Raw genomic sequence first — 19,801 nt, forward strand, 5'->3', positions numbered from 1 at the left:
GACCTGAATTGCTTGCGCCTCAATGTAGCTGCCAAAAAGGACAAGTCACTGGCCAAACTCCCACCACATGAGGACAAAAAATTATCTTGGCAAATACCAAATATGGTAGCCACAGTTCTGGTTCTGTCCTTTTGTATTTACAGTTTGTTTTTGCAGCCATGATCACTATTAAAGCAGATCTTGCTCAAATCCCAACCCAAATGGCCCTTCCTAACCATTAAAAAACTCACGATTTCCATGAGGCAGATGGCACTCTAAGGGCTTGTATACACGTGAAATGCTACAGCAGCACCACTATAGTGTCTCACTGTAGACACTACCTACACTGAGGGGAGGGGTTCTCCCCTCCGTGTAAGTAATCCATCGTCCGAAGAGGCAGTAGCTAGGTTAACAGAATTCTTCCATCAACCTCACGCCATCTACACTTGGGGTTAGATCAGCTTACCTACGCTACTCAGGGGTGTGGATTTTTCAAGTCCCTGACTGACACAGTAATGTCAACTTACTTGTCTAGTGTAGATCCGACCTAAGTCAGCAAAATCATCTTGGACTCCCACTGGTCTGTTTCCATCCAGTCTTTGCCTGTTTAGACCCCAGTTCAGGAAAGGATTTAAACATGTGGTTAAGTCCATCCCTATTCAGCATAGCACTTAATCAAAGACTAAACTTCAGGCAGCTGCTTAAGTCCCATTGAAGTCAATGGAAGGTAATCATGTGCCTAAATGTAGCATGTGCTTAAATGCTGTGCTGAATAGGGATGGCCTGATCTCTGCTGAATTAGGGCCTTAGATTGTAAACTCTTAGGAGCAAAAGACATGTCTCTGTGTGTGTCTTGTACAGCACTGAAAACGGTGTTGGTGCTTATCAAGTAATAATGAGATCAAGAAAACCCTCTACATCATTGTCATTTTGAGCACTTACATTTTCACAGAGTAATACCATACAAATCCTATATTTCGTTTAATATATAGTTTGTGATGTAAAAGTAAATGTAGCATCTGCATCCTCAAACAAGACCGTATTTAAACATCTCTAAAAAGGTCAGCCATAACAGGGCATATGACTTGTTATATACCTTGAGTCATTTTCAATTAAAAATGAAACAAGAGCGTTCATAACTGGGTTGAAGTCTATGCCCCTTTTTTGAGGGGCACTCAAACTTAAGATTTCACAAAATAATGAATAATCAGATAAGACTGTGGGTCACATGAGTCTCTTGTTTTACTCCACTGTCTTATCTTTGACATTGCTCCTGGAAAATTATATTAATCCTTTAATCCAGGCCAAATAGCTACACATATTGAAAAAGGGATGTTGGACATTGATATGCAAAAATGAGCATACAATTGTGTGCTGATATTTGCGTGTGCAATTACCATAAATGCACATATAAACAGGGCATTTGTACAGATGACTCGCCAGTTAGGGCCTGATTCACCAAAGTTTAACATATACAGTTTCACACTTGGTTACCAAAATTTTGTTGGCTCACATTATTTTGCTCCATTTGCATGGGATCTCTACTTATGCAAAATTAATGGTAATGGCCCCTTTCACTCATTCCACTAGGAATATGTTCATCATGGTCACAAAAGTTCACATGCTTAATGTTCCTAGGTGTTAAGGAAAGAGCCAAGAGTATATTCCACATTTATTGCATGCAAACTATATCAGAACAAATCTATCATGCTGTCTAAAGTGTTCAATTCATACAAAGTCATTACTCTGATTTGTTTTGAACTGGAACTGAGGCTGAATTTTGTCCTTATGAAAAAAGAAGACTAACACCACCACAGGATTTGCACGTCATCATATGGGCAAGTGTTATACAAAAGTGTCTGCCCAAAAACATTTCAGTCATGGGCCTTTAGAGCACAGAGAATCAGTTCTACGTTTGATTTACACATTCACATAACATTTACAAATGAAAACCAGTTTAGATTTTGTTTGCATGTGCAAAAGCACAGCTGTAACTTCAGAAGTCAGCCTGAAGGCACACTGAAAATGTGCTTCTGCACAATAAGCCACCTCACAGGAAAAAATATGAAAACATTACAAAAACAAGGAAGTAAAATATTTATTCAGACCATTGGAATTTGTAAACTTGTATTTCAGTAATTGCAGTCAGGTAAATAGTTCTCCTTTGCCCCAGCTGAGGTTTCCCCAACACTGGGCATCCTGGTGGCAGACATATGCACTGACCAGTGCCTCCTGTGCATGGGAGCTCCTTAGCCAAGAGGCTAAGTACACCAAGGCCAGTACACCAAGAGACATAACTGACCATTCTCACTTGGTGGAGGAGGGAGTGAAGATCCCAGCAAAGCCCCTCTCCCCGCTAAGCCAAGGGAAAGAATCAAGATCCTGCCTCAGCTCCCCTTCCCCAGGCCTAGTTGCAGGGGAGGGAAAAATCCTTGTGCACCTCTCACTTACTCCCTTTCTCAGGATTGATGACTCCAACTATTCAAAAATCATGAGTACAGTCTAAACCCGCCCACGAGATTGTTTTAAAGCTAGTCAATATTTTTAACCCAATGAGACTTAAACAAATATTTGGTTCTTTTTTTTCCTGTCTTCAGGTTTCTTAGCCTTCAGGGTTTATTCGTGTCAAGTTTTCTCCACAAGCAGAAGGGCTAGAAACTTACTTTTTAAAAATGAAAGCTGAGATTCTCACAAAAATCACTTGATTTTGGAAACTGAGGATTTAAGAAAGATTCCAAGTTATCGCAAGCCATGCAATAACATAGTGGGAGCTGACAACATTGCTTTCCCTGTGGATTGGAGAGAAGAGCTTGGTGCAGCTCCCTCTCTCCAGATTTGAGGCGTGAGTGAAGATCTTGGCACTGACCCCCACCCCAATGCCTGAGTGGGATAGGAAGCAAAGATATTGGCCGTTTCTCCTGCCGTTTAGGCATAGGATCTTCCAGTACCCAAGCAGCAACAGAGCAGGAGCAGCAGAGCCACATAAAGAGATGAGTGATGTACTAGTTGATTTGGGAGCTACAATTGTTTACTGGGACATGGGGTGGCACTGGTGGTAATTAATGGAGCAGAGGGTAAATGGGAGTCAATGAGTGGGAGAGGGATTGAACAATTGAGCAAGGATAGTTGGATTTCAGGGAGAGAATAAATAGAGGGGCAGATTCTTAACTGGTGTAAATCAGCATAGCTGCATTGATTTGAACAAACTCACTCTTACGTTCTTACCTATAATTTCAGCAAGTAGCAAAGAAGCAGCTGTGTGAATTGTTGCAAAGTAGCATGCTGTAGTCGTGCCATTCTTTAGCGTTCTTCTCTATAAAAAGAATTCAGTTTTGAGCTGTATGAAAAAAAAGTGTCACATTGCCAAAATGACAGAACATGCAATCAGTGGTTTTAATCTGCAAGATGGCTCTACAGAATTTTGCACTGACTTGGACTGAAAGAGAAGTGAGGAGCAAAAAAATACTAATTTTATAGCCAATTCTTATTAATGTATTTAAAGGGAAAACTACGGCTGATATACTTATCAGTTCAAAACCGTAACAGTTCCCTTCATCCCACAATGTGTCCTTTCCCTCGATGGTAAACTGCAAGAAGACTATAAACATCTGCTTCAGGGAGTAGGTATCTCTTAAGGAAACTGCAGTGAGGTGATGCTACTCTCTACTCTCTACTCAAGAAACCAATGTGTGATGCTGACAATACACTACCTAATCTTTCATCTTTGGGTCAGATCATAGAGAAACCATATCCAGGTATAGTCTCCCTGAAGTAGATGTTGATAGTCTCCTTTGGCTTGGGGTTGTGCAGCAGTCACTGGCTTTACTTGTGTTGATTGCATTTTAAATTTTGGCAAAGGTGCCTGGAGCCTAGGATAGGTGATATATATGTTAATTGCTGCCTATCATGTGATAAAATGAGTTCTGATGTAAGCAACTAGGCAAAAAGACATATATACATTATGGATAATTTGAGTGAATTTATACTTAGTCTTAACTGAGAAGTTCACAACTATTTCATATTAATTTTATGGACTTTTACAACTGTTGAAGTAGGAACTATCTTGGTGATGCACATTATAATAAAGGGCTATCTAGATTCTTATATTGGTCCCCATCACAGTAGCATCTTACTTTTTAGCAAAGTACACATTTAATAAAGGTGAGACAACATTGTCAATTAAATGCTGTTTTACTGAGAAACACAAATTGACAAAGTCCACAAAGCTGGTATTTTCAAGTAACAGACTTGTGCAATAAGTTAAACTGTAATATGAATGAAAAAAGTTAGTGGAACTACATCATAGTTATACTTGTACTAGATTGCTAAACTTGAACCAACCTTGCAAGCCACTAAAACCCTAAAAAACAGAAGCTAAGAACTTTGCTGAATTCACACAGCTCTAATCACACTCCTAGACATCAGAATTAGAAAGGGATAATCTTGAACAATGACAATATTCCCAATTTATTTAGTTCCTATTTTTCATAATATAAATTTTAATATACTTCCTTATTATTTTTTTTAGTTGTACTGTCAGCTTCTGAAAGCTGATATAGTTCATTAATGTGCACTTTACCTTATAATAGTATGCAGAAGACACTTGCTGTACTTACTACAACTCTGGTGTATACTTCTTCAGCAAAATCATTATCTTTGTATTTGGCTTCTGTTGGAAATGTATATGCGTTTAACCATTCCAAAAGAGGTAGATCTATTCTTGATCCAGCAAATGCATACTGAGGTGCATGGATATGAGTATCAACCATTCCTGGCATGAAGAATTCACTGTTTAAAAAAAAAAACCATAGTAGTTTGGGTTTTTAAATAATTGCTCTTAAAGAATAACTTTTATGTTTTTGTTTTGTACAACATGCTTGTGTGATGGCCCCCAGCATGAGTGGTCTGCAGGGTTTGAACCCCAGATCTTCAGCATACAAAGTACAAATGTCTACTAAGGAAGTAAATCCTTTTACTGTGTGCAGCATCAAGTACTCCAGGATGCTGCCTTGAGTCACCACAACTACCCCTCTGAGTGGATTTCCAGCACCAGAAGCCCTGGGTCATGGGCTCCGCCAGGAATTAAAAGTAAATATGATGTCAAATATTTTTAAAAACATAGAAAATAATAATTTTCCCCTCTTGTAGTCTCACAAAACTCTTATTCTCATACTCTGAAGTTATTTTCTTGGAAACTAATTTCTATGGCTATAAATATTTCTTCCAAATGTGATGAGATGTCTAAAAAAATGCATTTGGCAATGGAGCTGAGTGAATCGTCCATAATAACGTATTTGCTGAATTTTACTTTTTTCTGTTTATGAAATGATAAACAAACCATGAAAGTCTCAGATGTATTTGTTCAAAATTATTCACAAATTTCTTTATGAGTTTTCCTGTATGAAGTTTGTGCATTGTTAATTAAGAACATTTTATATTCAAACTTTTGAAATTTGCTCCATAAGTCACATGCTACAGTTTCTGCCCCCTGATTGGGTGACCTATGTAACTAACCTACACAGCATGTATTTTGAATATTACAATTAAGTATACAACTCAAAATTCACATTTGCCAAATATTCAGGCATTTTTGTTTCAAATTTGCTTCTTGTTACTATTTTGATAATAAATATTGACAATTTGAATGTTCTCAAAGCACAAACACAAGAATTGTAAGTATGGTTGAATCAAAATTCATTTTTGAATTTGGATTAATATTGGCAGAATTTTGTTTGTATGTGTTGTTTGCTCAACTGTTCAATAGTGTGAAATGTACAAATGTGTCATATTTTGAAATCTATGCCTCAGTCTTATCAGACAGGTAGGTAACGCAAACAGAGATCATGCTAACTGACAGCTCAGACAGAATTTTAAAGTGAAGTGCTACCCCAATTTATTAACTCAGCCATGGAGTTTTCCGCCTGCTGCCAACAAAATGGACAACAGAATGTAAATTTACACCTCTAAAAAAGATAGAGAATATTGTTTACAGTGATGCAAAAAGAATAGGTTATTTGTCAAGCCTAAATAAGGCTTTACAATCTGAGAGTTATGAATCAGGTAGCACAATTCACTCATTGCTAAACTCCCAACTCATGGAATGAAAAAAGCGTATTCATGGTCCACATTTAGGGCCCAATCCACAATTCCTTGCACAGGCAAAACCACAAAGGACAGAATGGAGTCTGGATCCATAAGTGCAAATACATATATAATACTTCAGTCATCCAGGGAACAAATTGAAACCAAAATGACTAAATGAACTTAAATACAATACCTACTGATTACTAAGCTCTCTTATATCAGATGCTTTGAAGCCCCACTTCTTAGCTAGTTGCTCTTGCTGATCTGCTTGCTCTAAAAACACAATCTAAGGAGAAAAACAAAATAGTTAAATGTTTTAATATTGCATTTAAATATATACACAACATTAACATCACATGACGACAAAATAGTAATCATTTCACATCATCTGATTTTAAGTGCATACTTCTTTACAGCACAAATGGACTTGTATTAAAACACATTCTACCTCATTTCCCAGGTCTGACTTTGAAATGCCTATTCACGGTCCTAAGCAAACCAACCCACGAAACTAAGGAAACCAACCCACCTTGTACCTGTAACTTCCTATGGGAAGTGAATCCAGGCACTATATACACTCAATAACAAGTCCACCACTATGTGATTGGCATAGTTCCAGCATCTACCTTCACACTTCATAACAGCTGGTGTACAACAATTCTGCTAGTAGTACTGGCTTTCCCAGGTACAGCTCTATGGATCTGTTTTAGCGGCTGCACTGTTCAATCTCTATATCAGCAACACTGCAGTCACATCATCCTGTAAATTCATCTAGGCAGATTATATTGTGTTAGCAACGCAAGCATCCTCTCTGAAGGCCACAGAGAAGGTTACGAAAAATGACTTCCAGACACTGGAGATGTATTTCAAAGCTTGGCAACTGAAACCCTTCGAAAACACTCATCTCTGCCTTCCACTTGAACAACTACGAGGCCAACGTGCCGTCAAAAGTGGACTTTTCTAGTCTGCCTTTATTGCATGACCACAATCCATGGTACCTTGGAGTTACCATCGATCGGATGCCAAGCTATTGCCAATACCTTGACACCACCAAAAAGAAGGGTTAACATCATTCAGAAGCTTGCTAACATCCTGGGAATGTGATGCCTGTGTTGGGATGGTGCCAAATTGGTATGGCCATACTGAATGAATGGTTTGAGTATAACTTGGCATGACTTAAACATGGGTGAATGGTTGCAGAGGATCCTGGGAGCAGGTTCCCTTTAAGCAGAAGCAAATTTGATAAAGAACTGGCAAAGTCTGCATGTACGATCGATATCGAACCTATTGGTTGGCAAATATGGGCCCATGCAAAAGTAAATATCACATGTATAAAGTTCCAGCGTGGAGCGCAGGTCAACCTCGTTATAATGACCATACAGCAAGGACACCATGCAGAAAGCCAGAGCGAATGATTGATAAGTGTGTAAATGTGGGGTGATCTTCATTCGGTACCACCCTCCCCATCCCCTTCTAAAACACTAATTAGGTAAACTTAGTCACCACACGCCCACAGAGAATGCTTTTAAGGCATGAAACTCCTTTGAGGAAAAAGAGTGTAAGAATGAAGCAAAGTAAATTACTGTGGTTGGTATTCCTTAATTGACATTTGAAGCAGCAACGCTGCTAGACAGAGAAGCCAGAACTCTGCTCCGTGAGCTCAAGTAGGACTGTGAACCAGAGGGGTCTCAAGGCAAGCAAGGCCTTGCTTCGAGGGAATCCGAGACAGACCAGAGGTCTGAGAAGAACAGACCAGGAGGGAAGAAGCCATCTATGAAATTGGAAATCACCTTCTCTGTTTGCCAAGCAGGAACTGCGTGAGGCTAGCGCAGGGTCTGTTTCTGTATGTTTGTGAAAGAGAGACTTGTTAAGAGAAATGTATTGCTCTTAATGTATAGCTCTTTATGTCTAACATAGGAGTTATGTGCTTCATATAACCCTTTACTGCTTGTGTAATTCCTTCTCAATGAACTGCTGTGTATTGAAGATAATTACTGTGGACCTTTTTCACTGGTATGACAGTAATCTGCTCCACCGGCAGCCCATAAAGATCCATTTCAGGGGTAGTAGCGCCCTCTGTTGTCAACAGCATGCAGACTTTGAATGTCAGTACAAGCCCTTGTTTTGTCACCGGTGGAGTACTGCACACCAGTTTGGTGCAACAGCTCCCCCACCATTCTCGTTAACACTGAAATCAATGCCATGCTCAGGATTGTTAGCAGCTCTCTCAAATCAACGCCAACACCATGTCTACCAGTTATGGCAGGCATCATGCCTGCCAACATCAGGCAAGATGCTGCTGTGGTCCAGGAGCACAATAGGATCCTGGCCGCTTGGGACTGCCGATACAACAAGATCTCAATTTGCTGCTACTCTCCCGATCCAAATCCAGGAAGCCTTTCTGGATCCATGCATCACCACTACAGGCCAACCAAAAGGATGCCAGCACTCACTGGCTTGAATTGTGGGCCACTTGTGATGTCCCAAACAAAGACTTGGTTGAAGATCCAACAAAAGAAGTCGCAGGATTCTGCCTTCCCTGTAGGAAGGGGCCTGCACTAAACTGCATTCAGGCTATGCAAGGAAGGTGTGGATATTTCCTCCACAAATACAAAATCCAAAAACCACCAAATTGTAACTGTGGTGAAGTACAAATCATGCAACACATCCCAGACAACTGCCTCATTCACACTTACAGTGGTGGTACAAAGGGGATCCACCTAGCTACCCCAGAAGCATTAGAATGCCTTTGAAATCTTAAAATTCAATTATAATCCCAGGCCATTGCTTTTCAAATGCCATACGAAAGAAGAGGCAGCTCTACGGTGGCCTTACTGGAACTCACTTTTACAGTATCCAGCAACATAAGGGTCAAAAGAATTGCCTAGCATAAATATAAGGGAATAAACTATAATGCTATAAGCAACTTTATACTGGCATAACTGCATCCATACTAGGTGTAAATATTAACTATTCTAATTTCTAAACACATATAGTTATAGTGGTACAAAAACTGTACATTGATCAGTCCTTAGACAAGATTTAACAACTGATGTAACACACAATAAGGTGGAGCAGGGATAGGGAAGACAAGGACAACAAAACAGCAAAAAAGCCACCCATAGTTTAACATGGACCAGCTAGGTACCTGGATACATGGTGCTTATAAGTTAGTTTTATTTAATGAAAAGATATAAACAAGGGTCTCCATGAAGAAAATCTAAGAAATTGTAAACAATAATGAAGACTAACTGAAAAAGCTGATTTTTTTTTTCATAATGCTGCATATTTTTGAATAGTGTGTGATTGCAGATTTTTCACTAAGTTCCTCTGGAACCTTAGGACACTACAATAAAATAAATATTTAACAATAATCACAGAAGTGTAATAATCCATTGACGCTTCACACAAGGCAACATCTCTCTCTCTTTTTTGAAAGTGTGTTTGGTGTGTTCAGTCAGTTGAACACCTTCAGGTGTTTTATAATCCAGACCTACTGGAATTTGTGATTGAGCAATAAAGAAAATATCACAGAGATACTGAAGTAAAAATGGGTGGGGAATGACTAACGCTAGCTATTGAACAAAGTAAGTGAGAGAGAGACAAACATGAACTACCAGATGGCAAATGCTGGAAACAGACTTGTTGCCATGGAACAGGAGTGGGTATTTTATTCATAGCAAACCATTACTGAAGATGTTTTTGAAATGATTCAGTTCTGGAACAACAGAAAACCTTACTGTAATCAGTCATGCAGAATTCATCCTAACAGAAATATACAGTCCCTAAAGACAGAAAAATTAAGCAATAACATAGGGCTGAGTGAAAGATTAGTCCAGAACAATGAATGAAATTAAACCAGAGTAAGGGTGGGTTCTAGTACTTCTCCTGAAAATCAACCTAGGTCAATGAACATTCATAAACATGGGCTCATGCTGTTCACACAAACGTAGGTTCCCCACAAGGCGTCACATACACAGCCTTCAAGTATCTTTGCTTTTGAGTTGTATGTTCCTGTGTATAACAACTGACACCTAATTAATAATGGTCGCTGGGTCATATTTTTCATTACTCATTGACATCAATGGAAAGTGGATGCAAAATACTACCATATCAAAATGGTAATGTATTGCACTCTTCTTGCACTGGTGCAAACAATTACACTGGAAAATCAGGGCCTCTGTGTCTGAGAAAGAACTAGAGAACAACCAGGGACTTTATGATGCAAGAAAAGTTTTTAATTACTTCCTAACCATTCAAACAGGTGACTGCACCATAGAAATTAATTCAAACTATGTTATTTTCAGAGGAATCAGATAAAATCCCTTTTCCCACGCAAGTACAGTTACATGATCTGGCACTAGTTCTCCCATATGACCAGGGTGGATTGGTTGTACCAATGACAGAATACTAAACGGGCACTGGTGCCCAGTTTCCATCTAGTGCACTGTAATAGCAAGAAATGGAATCTTCAGATTAACCCAGATACCAATGGTACTTCTGATCAGTACTGAGAGAGATTGCCAGTACTCGTGAGTACCTTTTGTCTTTCTGAAGTTTATTAAAAACGTGGAATGAGTTTATACAATTCTGTATAATTCAAATTAGAATTGAAGTTCTCCACATCAATCACTCACCCATAATTCCTGGTAGCCTAAAGCACTTGTGACCCAACTTTTGCAGTGTGGGAAACTAAGAGAAAAACTGCTTTACAGGTTTGTTTGTAGGTGAAGCTCTTATTTCATGGAAGCAGTAAGTTGACATCCCACACACTTCTACCTTTTTCACTACCTACTACTTCATATGTAGATACAAATCAGAATAGAAACATGCCCAAACTTCATTTGATTATATTGAAGTACAGTAGTAACTGACTCTCCACTGCTGAATAGAGGTGATAAGTCATTTATGTACCTTTTTTTTTTCTCCTTAGTGAATAAACCTTTCTAAATGAACTATGTCACCAATGAGAGATGAACTTAAACATGATTTATTTCAGATCATAACTAGTCTGAAATTTGCAGTCACGTTCCAACTCATTTTCAGTATGGTCATTAGTATTTTTATTTACTGTGTTTAATTTATACAGCATCCGAAACCAGGCTTGGCACTTCACGGATGAGGTTGCAAATCTGAGAATCCTAATCCTGCAAAGATTTGAATCCCATAGAAGTCAATTAGGATGATTCATATGCTTAAAGTTAAACATGTGTGTAAGTCTTTGCAAGATCGGAGCCTAATTTTAGACAGAAAGGGACAAACCAGTATAACATACAGAAGAGGTGGGATGGGAAAAAGGTCAACAGCAATAAGATCACATGGTTATTCAACCGAGGCAAGTTCACATCTAATGGTTTAATTAAATTACTATCAATTTATGGTGTTACTTACAGAATCTGTTTTACCTCAACCAAGCTAAATTAGCTTCATCTTGGCAGATGCACTTTGCACCAAATGTCATTAACCCATCTTTATATGGCTAGACTTTTCCCATCTTGGATTTTATATATTATAAATGTAAGTATATTTTGTTTTGTTAAAAGCCCATAAAATTGTTTCCTTCTTTCTTCCAAATGTGAATTTTTCCACAAAATTCTACTGGCCCAAGGCTCAATATGGATAAGATTCAGTCCTGGTCCAGTGCATACATAAGTTCTATTATCTGGCAAAACACCAGGGCTAGTATTTGGTCTTGAGACTCCATCCTTTCTCATGCTTCTATCTTTGAGATTATCAGACTTTAAAATTACAACATTAGAAACAATTATTTTAGAGCAAAATATAAAAACTATTTTTAATATCGTAAATTTTAAGTGATAATTTTTCTTGCCTTCCATGGGTCTTTACAATTATATGAATGATAGTAAGAAAAAGTAGTTTTACAGGTTTCTAACCCTCAGAGGAGTGAAGTTCTGGAATAGCCTTCCACGGGGAACAGTAGGGGCAAAAAACCTAACTAGCTTCAAGACTGAGCTTGATACATTTATCGGGGGGATGATATGATGAGACTGCCTACAATGACAATCTGCGACTGCTAGCAACAAATATCTCCAATAGCCAGTGATGGGATGCTAGATGGGTAGGACTCTGAGTTAGTACAAAATGTCTGGCTGGTGGGTTTTGCCCACATGCTCAAGATCTCACTGATCACCATATTTGGGGTCAGGAAGGAATTTTCCATGGGTCAGATTGGCAGAGACTCTGGGAGTTTTTCGCCTTTGTCTGTAGCACAGGTCACTTGCCTCAGTGTAAATGGCGGATTCTCTGTAACTTGAAGTCTTTAAACCAGGATTTGAGGATTTCAGTAACTCAGCCAGAGGTTCGGAGTCTATTTCAGGAGTGGGTGGGTGAGGTTCTGTGGCCTGCAATGTGCAGGAGGTCAGACTAGAGGATCATGATGATCCTTTCTGACCTTAAAGTGTCTGAGTGCAGGGAGATGAAAAAATTAGGACCATCAAAAAAACAACCCTAAAACCTCTGTAAAATATGAAATAAACAGAATATAGGATGATTGGTAAGAAAGAAGTGGATTTCTTGGTACTTGTTTCGGATGACTTGTATAACTACTGCAAAGCAGTCATTCTAAATTCATGCTAATAAAACCATCATAAAACCCCACACTATCATGTTTAATTGCAATACACATTTGAAAATGCACAGCTGAGCATGCACAGTATTACATTCCATTAAATTGTTAGCTGCCCACTTAAAGATCAACATACTGACATCTTGCATAGCTTGTTAAATAAATCTTGCATAGCAACTGGTTAGATAAAAGAAAAGGAGTACTTGTGGCACCTTAGAGACTAACAAATTTATCTGAGCATAAGCTTTCGTGAGCTACAGACTAAATGTGTTAGTCTCTAAGGTGCCACAAGTCCTCCTTTTCTTTTTGCGGATACAGACTAACACGGCTGCTACTTTGAAACCTGGTTAGATAAACATTTGCTGGCTCAACGAAGTGATAAACTGAGATGGTCAAGCCAGCAGAGCTTATATGCTACACAAGACAAATAGCAGAAAACGGCCCTCACAAAATTGTCTGGTGAAGACAGAAATGTCTGTGAATTACACAAGCCAATTATGGTCCACTTTTTATTATTTTTAATAAACCATAGGAACTTAAATGCAAAAGAATGTTTACTGAAATATGAAGGTTGTCAGTAAACATTCAAAGGTTAAGAAATTACAAAATTAAGGTTGCTCTAGCTATGCTAAAGTCAGCTATCTATTTAACTATAAACATTAATGTATTACTTTTACTATTAACTTTTAAAATACACAGAATATGTAATAAAAATGAGTTAATGTTGCTGGAGCAACCTTAGCAGTGGAGTTTCTAGAGCATGAGTGCTTTTTGTGTGCCTGATCTCGCAGCTCTGGGGCTTAGTTATGACTCTTAGAAGCATTCAGGGAAGGAGTGAGCTATAGGGCCTGCATGGCAGTAGCTGAAAGCATTATGCTTGCATAGTGCAGAGACAGACAGGATAATACCTCCCAGGAGGGAGGAGTTCAGCAATGACATGGCTAAAAAAAGATGTAGTATCTCCTCCCCTAACGTTGACTTCTGGGAATTGGCTGTGTGTAGGAAGATTAGGACCCTGCCTATGACCCAAACCACCCAGCCATCGCCCCTCTGAGTATGCCGTGTCACTGGCAAAGCTAGGTGTGTCCCCCATTGATGCAAAGGGCATGCAAACTGTCATTCTCGAGGGTTGCACACTTCACTGCTTATGGAGGCGGAGTTGTACACCCAAAGAGGGAGAGCAGCATCTTAAGCAGCTGCCTGCAATATGTGTAGGCCACAGCAGGGGCACCACAGGTATTACTTTCACTCAGCACCAAAGGGGCACTCTGTGGGCCTGATTTTCCTCTCACACCAGTGAAAAAATCAATCTTCTACGGTTTTCTGGTTTTCACCAAAATCATTAGGCTTCTATTGGTGCCTTGAACATCCCTGGAAATTTTGGTATTGATTGCACGTGCAGTGCCACAACCCTTCCCAGGCTAAAGTTTGTGATTGCTTAGGAACCACCAGAATTGTCTGTTACAGTAGAGGGTGGGAGGGGCAGGAACTTACTCTCTATCCTGGAACCAAAATGCCCCGTCCTTCTATAGCACCACCCAGCTGAAGATCTCAAAGAGCTTTACAGGCCTCAGGGAATTCCCCTTCCCACCCCACCCAGGCCAACTGGATGCAAAGAAAAATAAGATTCATTGCCATCAGTTCGTGCTGCCTTGATCCCCTCCTTCTCTACCGCTCTGTCCTACACCTCCCCAGCATGCAACCTCCATGATGATGAAGTGAGCTGTAGCTCACGAAAGCTCATGCTCAAATAAATTGGTTAGTCTCTAAGGTGCCACAAGTACTCCTTTTCTTTTTGCGAATACAGACTAACACGGCTGTTCCTCTGACACCCAAGTTGCCATTGAATACTCTGGTCTTCTAACTCTACTCCCTTCTTAAGTCATCTCTCCCCTTGACTCCTGCAACCGCCTTGTCTCTGGCCCGGCTGAGACGTGTTCCCACTTGGCTCAGCCAAAGTGCTGCTGCTAAAATCATTTTTCTCCTCTGCTGTTCTGTTCATATCACTCACTTCTTCAGAGTCTCCAATGTCCTCCTCCTGCTTTCTGCATCCGGGTCAGACTTCTCCTCCTCTCTAAGACCCTACCCAGCTCCTACCCTCCTGCTTCCACTTTGCTCAGCCCAAGCCCTCCCTCTCACCACCCCTTTGTAACCTTCTCGCCATCATCTTTCTACTGCCTTTCACGCCTTCCATGGGAAGAGGAAGAGACTCCCATGCAGAAGGGGTCACATGACTTCCAGCTTCTCTTTCACATTCCTCCCCAGGACTCACTCCTTCCTGCAGTGACCTCTATGAGATTCCTGCACAGACCCCTGATGTGCTCTCTGAGTCTGAACTGTCCCATTTTAGAGAGTCTTATATTTTAATTCCTCAACAAAAATATTGAAATATTTCCCGAAAATACAGAATATATTTGAATGATAAGGTGTAGCCAGACAGCCAGCCCCCCCACCCTCAGACCAGCATTGCTGGAAACACAGGAGGAAGCAGGAACAGGGCACTTAACATATATTCCAGCACAGCCTTTGAAGCTGTGAAAGCACAGGTGTGCTGCTACAATGTGCCTCTGGGAACAGATACAACGATTAAGCTCACAGCAGGCAGAGGCCCTGTGACAGACATGGCTCTTAGCCCCAACTAAATAGTGTGATGCACACACACCAACATCCTAGGTGGGAAAATATTTACCCTGATAAAAGAAATGTCCAGTAGTCGAAACTTATTGTTTCTCTCCTTGCAAGTGTAAACTACTCTTGCAAAAGCTGGCGTCACCCCGACAGACCAGCCTCAATTTGGCATAAGAAAGGAGAAAGAGAATAAAGGAGTACAGAGGTATAAGTAGGGGACCTACAGCACCATGATTTTTGAGTGCTTTTCACTATCTATCTGCTGGTCAGATAAGTGACAGCCTCCCAAGGCTTCTGCAGCTAAGAGGGTCCCTACGCCTTGTCCCTTACTCGTCTTTCCGCGGAATTGAGTGACCGATCCTGGCTTGGCACCGCTGAAATCGAGAGATGCAAGGAGGGTAAGACGCACCCACACCTGATCTCCTATCTTTAGTGTACACATATTTTGAAATAGAGCTCTATACTTTGTTTTCTTTCTTTGGGATTGTGGCTTCAGTTTTGTAACTTGTTTGTGTGTGTAACATCTCCACATTTAAATAAGTAGGCACTAGCAATTTTGTAACCACATGATTAGAATCTAGCTTAATAAATTTTGGTAACCATTTATGCATAAGCCTGACTTGTTTTCTCTGGTTTACTGTAAAGCAGCCAACACAATTAAAGAACCTCAGCCGTTTTGGCTCTAAAGCCTGGCCATTAGGTGAGAGTACTAAGAGCCTAGCGTTGAGTTGTGCCGCCTCCACGGGGCAAACTCTTGGGGCACCTGTCAGTCAATCCTGGCTGCCCGCTGCGAAGGAGCTCTGAGCTCTAGCAGTTAAAGTCACGGGTGTGGAGAGGCTCTTAGTGCTGCCATTGGGGCACCTGTCAGTCAGTATTGACTGCCCGCTGCGAAGGAGCTCTGAGCTCTAGCAGTTAAAGTCACAGGTGGTTAGGACCTTGGGGCATCCGTCAGCCTAGCCCGGGCTGCCCGCCGCGAAGGGACAGTGCGTCCTAGCGGTTAAAGTCACGGATGGTATAAACGGGCATAGCTGGCACCTCACCAAACATCCTTGGCCGTCGGCTAACATAAGGCTAATCAAGTTTCTAATCTTGCAGTCTTCACACAATCACTGATTCCAATGGGAGCTCTGCATGAATTAAAACTACGGAATCAGGCACTATGTGTGGGGAAAATACAGTGATTCAGTGGACACTGCAATAATAAAATATAACAGTAGAGTATTGAAGTATTGAACTCACTAACCTTGAAATATATTAAGCAAACTCTTTAACCATTCACTCAACTATGTTGTCTTTGGTTGGCAGCCACCCTGATGTATAGAAATTTAACTTTTTAGCCAGAGACCTTTGAAGTTAAGAAGAGTCTTTCCATTGACTTCAGTGGGTTTTACACCAAGCCTTAATGAGCCATAAGAAGGCTCCCACAATGGCTCCTGAAAGAGGAAGTTAGGTCCTAATCCTGTAATCAAATCTGTATTTGATGAAAACCCAGTCAGATCAAAGTGCAAAGTTCAGGTAATAGTGAAAGTAAGAAGGGGGAGGAGGGGGAGTGTGTTTTTAAGGGCTTCAAAGTCTGCGAGTCATGCCTGTCAAATTTCATGCAAGCCAGACATAAATTGCTGTATTCCTCCTTATAACAAAAAGGGGAAATGGTGATGAAAATGATCTTTCTATAATTTATCTACACATGAAGCTACATTGAAGTCAGTGGGCTTCCACAAGGCTCAAGGATCTACCTGTGCAGAGCTCATTGGAGGATTGAGGCCAACATTTAGTATTGTTAGGGCAATAACTTAGCTTCCCCGTCATATTTGATCTTGCACAATTAATAAAAATAATTTTCTTTTTTTTTAATTGGCGCTCAAAACTGAATCAGTAATCTATCAGTTATATTAATAATTCTAATTTTACAGAGTACTTTTTATTTTCAAAGTTCTGTATAATCACCAGTCAATTATTACTCTGTATATACATTTTTGTTTCTGACGAGAAAATGTCTAGGGCAGGGGTGCCCAACCTGAGCCTGAGAAGGAGCCAGAATTTACCAATGTACATTGCCAAAGAGCCACAGTAATACATCAGCACCCCACCCCACCCCATCAGCTCCCCCACTCCTAGTGCCTCCCGCCCACCGGCAGCCCTGCCGATCAGCACCTCCCTCTCCCTCCCCACACCTCCCAATCAGCTGTTTCGTGGGGTGCAGGAGGTTCTGGGGGGAAGGGGAGGAGCGAGGGCACGGTAGGTTATGGGGAGGGGGCAGGAACGGGTGGAGTGGGGGCAGGGCCTGTGACAGAGCCAGGGGTTGAGCAGTGAGCACCCCTTCAGCACACTGGAAAGTTGGCGCCCATGTCTCCAGCCCCGGAGTCGGTGCCTATACCAGGAGCCGCATATTAACTTCTGAAGAGCCGCATGTGGCTCCGGAGCCACAGGTTGGCCACCCCTGGTCTAGGGAGACTATTCAACACTACACAAAGAGTTATGTGCTATTCTAGAAATAATTTAAAAAGATATATTCTGAATTTTATTTTTACTGAGAATGGAAAATCAAAATTAAAAACTGGAGGAAACATTTATGGTCCAAATTAACTGCTGTTTTGAAAACAGTGAAAACAAAGTAATCTATACATCATGGGCAGGTTCCTCCAAAGATGCCAAGTAGTTTATCCTGTCTGTGAAGCTAACTCTTTGAATTACCAGTTACCTCTAGCTAACGCCTACCGATCATAAAATATTTGCTTCTATTGCTGCCCCCTATTTACTTTGTTTCCTAAAATATTTTCAACCGCTTCCTAAAGATTTGCAGCAAAAATGAGCCTGAACATCTTTTCTCCCTCCTCCCACCCTTTGCAGAGAATTGACTCAAGAAATCAAATTACAATTTCAAGCCACAAGTGAGAGCAAATTAATACTTTGGGCGACATCTGTGTAGCTGGAAATGAATACGCCACAGCATTTCAAATCTTCTTAAAGAAAGGCAGAGATCCGCTAAAAATTCATCCACATCATTTATGTCTGGTTTTTGACAGCTCTTCATGCCCCTCCTCGGCTAAAAACCCCACTGCAACATCGCAAGGAGAGTCACTCAAAAACACAGCATGCATGCGCCCACGTTAACCACACACCTGTTAACCTGACAGGTGGCAGGCATGTACATACCCCCCCTAGAACACACAGATGCAACGCTACAGAAAACCCCTCTCGCCCCCCACATGGTACCACATGCAAACCCCTCCCCCCCCAGGCTGTATCCTCCCACTATTATGCACACCCCCACCGAGGCACCCCAGGATGACATGCCTCCTCTCCTACTCAGTGCAATACCGTACACCCCTCCCTGCACACCTCGAGATTACCGAGCCCCTCCGCGCCCGCCAACAGAACGCAGAGCCGCCCCCGCCCTTCCCACACGTGCCCCCGGGATGACAGCCCCCGCACGCCGCCGCCACGCCCTTCCCCCCCGGCCCCGCGCGCCTCGCACTCACTCGCCCGTCGTCGCCCACGCCCAGCAGGTGGCCGTGCAGCACGGTCATGGGCGAGGAGCGGCTGGCGTGCACGAAGGTGCCTTTGAAGAGGTGAGCGAGGGGCGGCTTCTGGGGGGAGCCCATGGCGGTGCCCGGAGGGAGGCGGCCGGTGGCGCTCAGACTTGCCGCGGGGAGAGGAGAGACGAGGCTCGGGCAGGGGGCGGGCTGCTGCTCGGGGCTGCCGCTCGCTCTGCCTGGCTGCCTCCTGCTCCCAGGAGCTGGTGTCTATTCCCTGCGTACCAATAGCAGCTCCCCCTGCACCGGGCGCTGTCTCTCCACCCCCTAATGACTTTCCCTTTGGGGAGTGGTTACCGGCGCTGGAAGGCTCCTTCCTCCTCCCCGTTGCTGCCGAGTCGGCGTTGAACGCTACAAGTTGCCGAGCTCCTCCGGCCTGTAGAGAACTCAGTCTGCTTACTTGCTGAGCACCTGGGCTGGGCGTAGCATATTTTGCTAATTAGGAGGAGTGGGAGCTGGCAGTGATCCACCCTGGGGCTGCAAACGCATTCCCAAACACGCACACATACAGCTGCTACTGTAGTAGCAGCGCTCAGCGAAAAACACGTGTGGAAGCTGCACTGGCTACATGCAGTGATGAGCTGCCAAAATCTTAACAACTGCTTCCCTCCTCACCTCGTTGCCCACCCCGCCCCCTGGAACTTGTGCCCCATCCAACCCCCCGCGTTCCTTGACGCCCTCCTGCCAGGACCCCTGCCCGATCCACCCACTTCCCCTGTCCCCTGACTGCCCCCAGAACCAGGCAGGAGGGTCTCGTGGGCCACCGTAGTGGGTGCCATCCCGCCCCTAAGAGCCAGAGGGACCTGCTGGGTGGCGAGGTGGGGAGTCCCGGCAGTGCTTACCTGGGGAAGCTCCCAGGAAGAATCTGGCAGGTCCCTCTGTCTCCTAGGGGTGGGGGAGCATAGCTAGGGGGGAGCAGGGGAGGCCGCTCCCCCCACTGATCACATCAAAAGTGGTGCCTTAGGTGCTGACTCCATGGGTGCTCCGG

At 42.3% G+C, this 19,801-nt stretch overlaps 1 protein-coding gene across 2 annotated transcripts in view; it reads right to left on the reverse strand.

Moving 5' to 3' along the window:
- Positions 1 to 19,087, reverse strand: part of GDA (guanine deaminase) — a 58,359-nt gene extending 39,272 nt beyond the window's left edge. For both annotated transcript variants that reach the window (XM_073345145.1, XM_073345143.1), the window contains exons 1-4: positions 18,760 to 19,087; positions 6,261 to 6,349; positions 4,596 to 4,767; positions 3,205 to 3,292 (exon numbers count right to left, since the gene is read on the reverse strand). In XM_073345145.1, the coding sequence (XP_073201246.1) occupies positions 3,205 to 3,292; positions 4,596 to 4,767; positions 6,261 to 6,349; positions 18,760 to 18,882 (472 nt within the window). In that variant the 5' untranslated portion in view covers positions 18,883 to 19,087. The remainder of the gene's footprint in view (positions 1 to 3,204; positions 3,293 to 4,595; positions 4,768 to 6,260; positions 6,350 to 18,759) is intronic.
- Positions 19,088 to 19,801: the final 714 nt, after the last annotated feature.

This window comes from Lepidochelys kempii, chromosome 5 (genome assembly GCF_965140285.1).
Source record: "Lepidochelys kempii isolate rLepKem1 chromosome 5, rLepKem1.hap1, whole genome shotgun sequence".
NCBI lineage: Eukaryota > Metazoa > Chordata > Testudines > Cheloniidae > Lepidochelys > Lepidochelys kempii.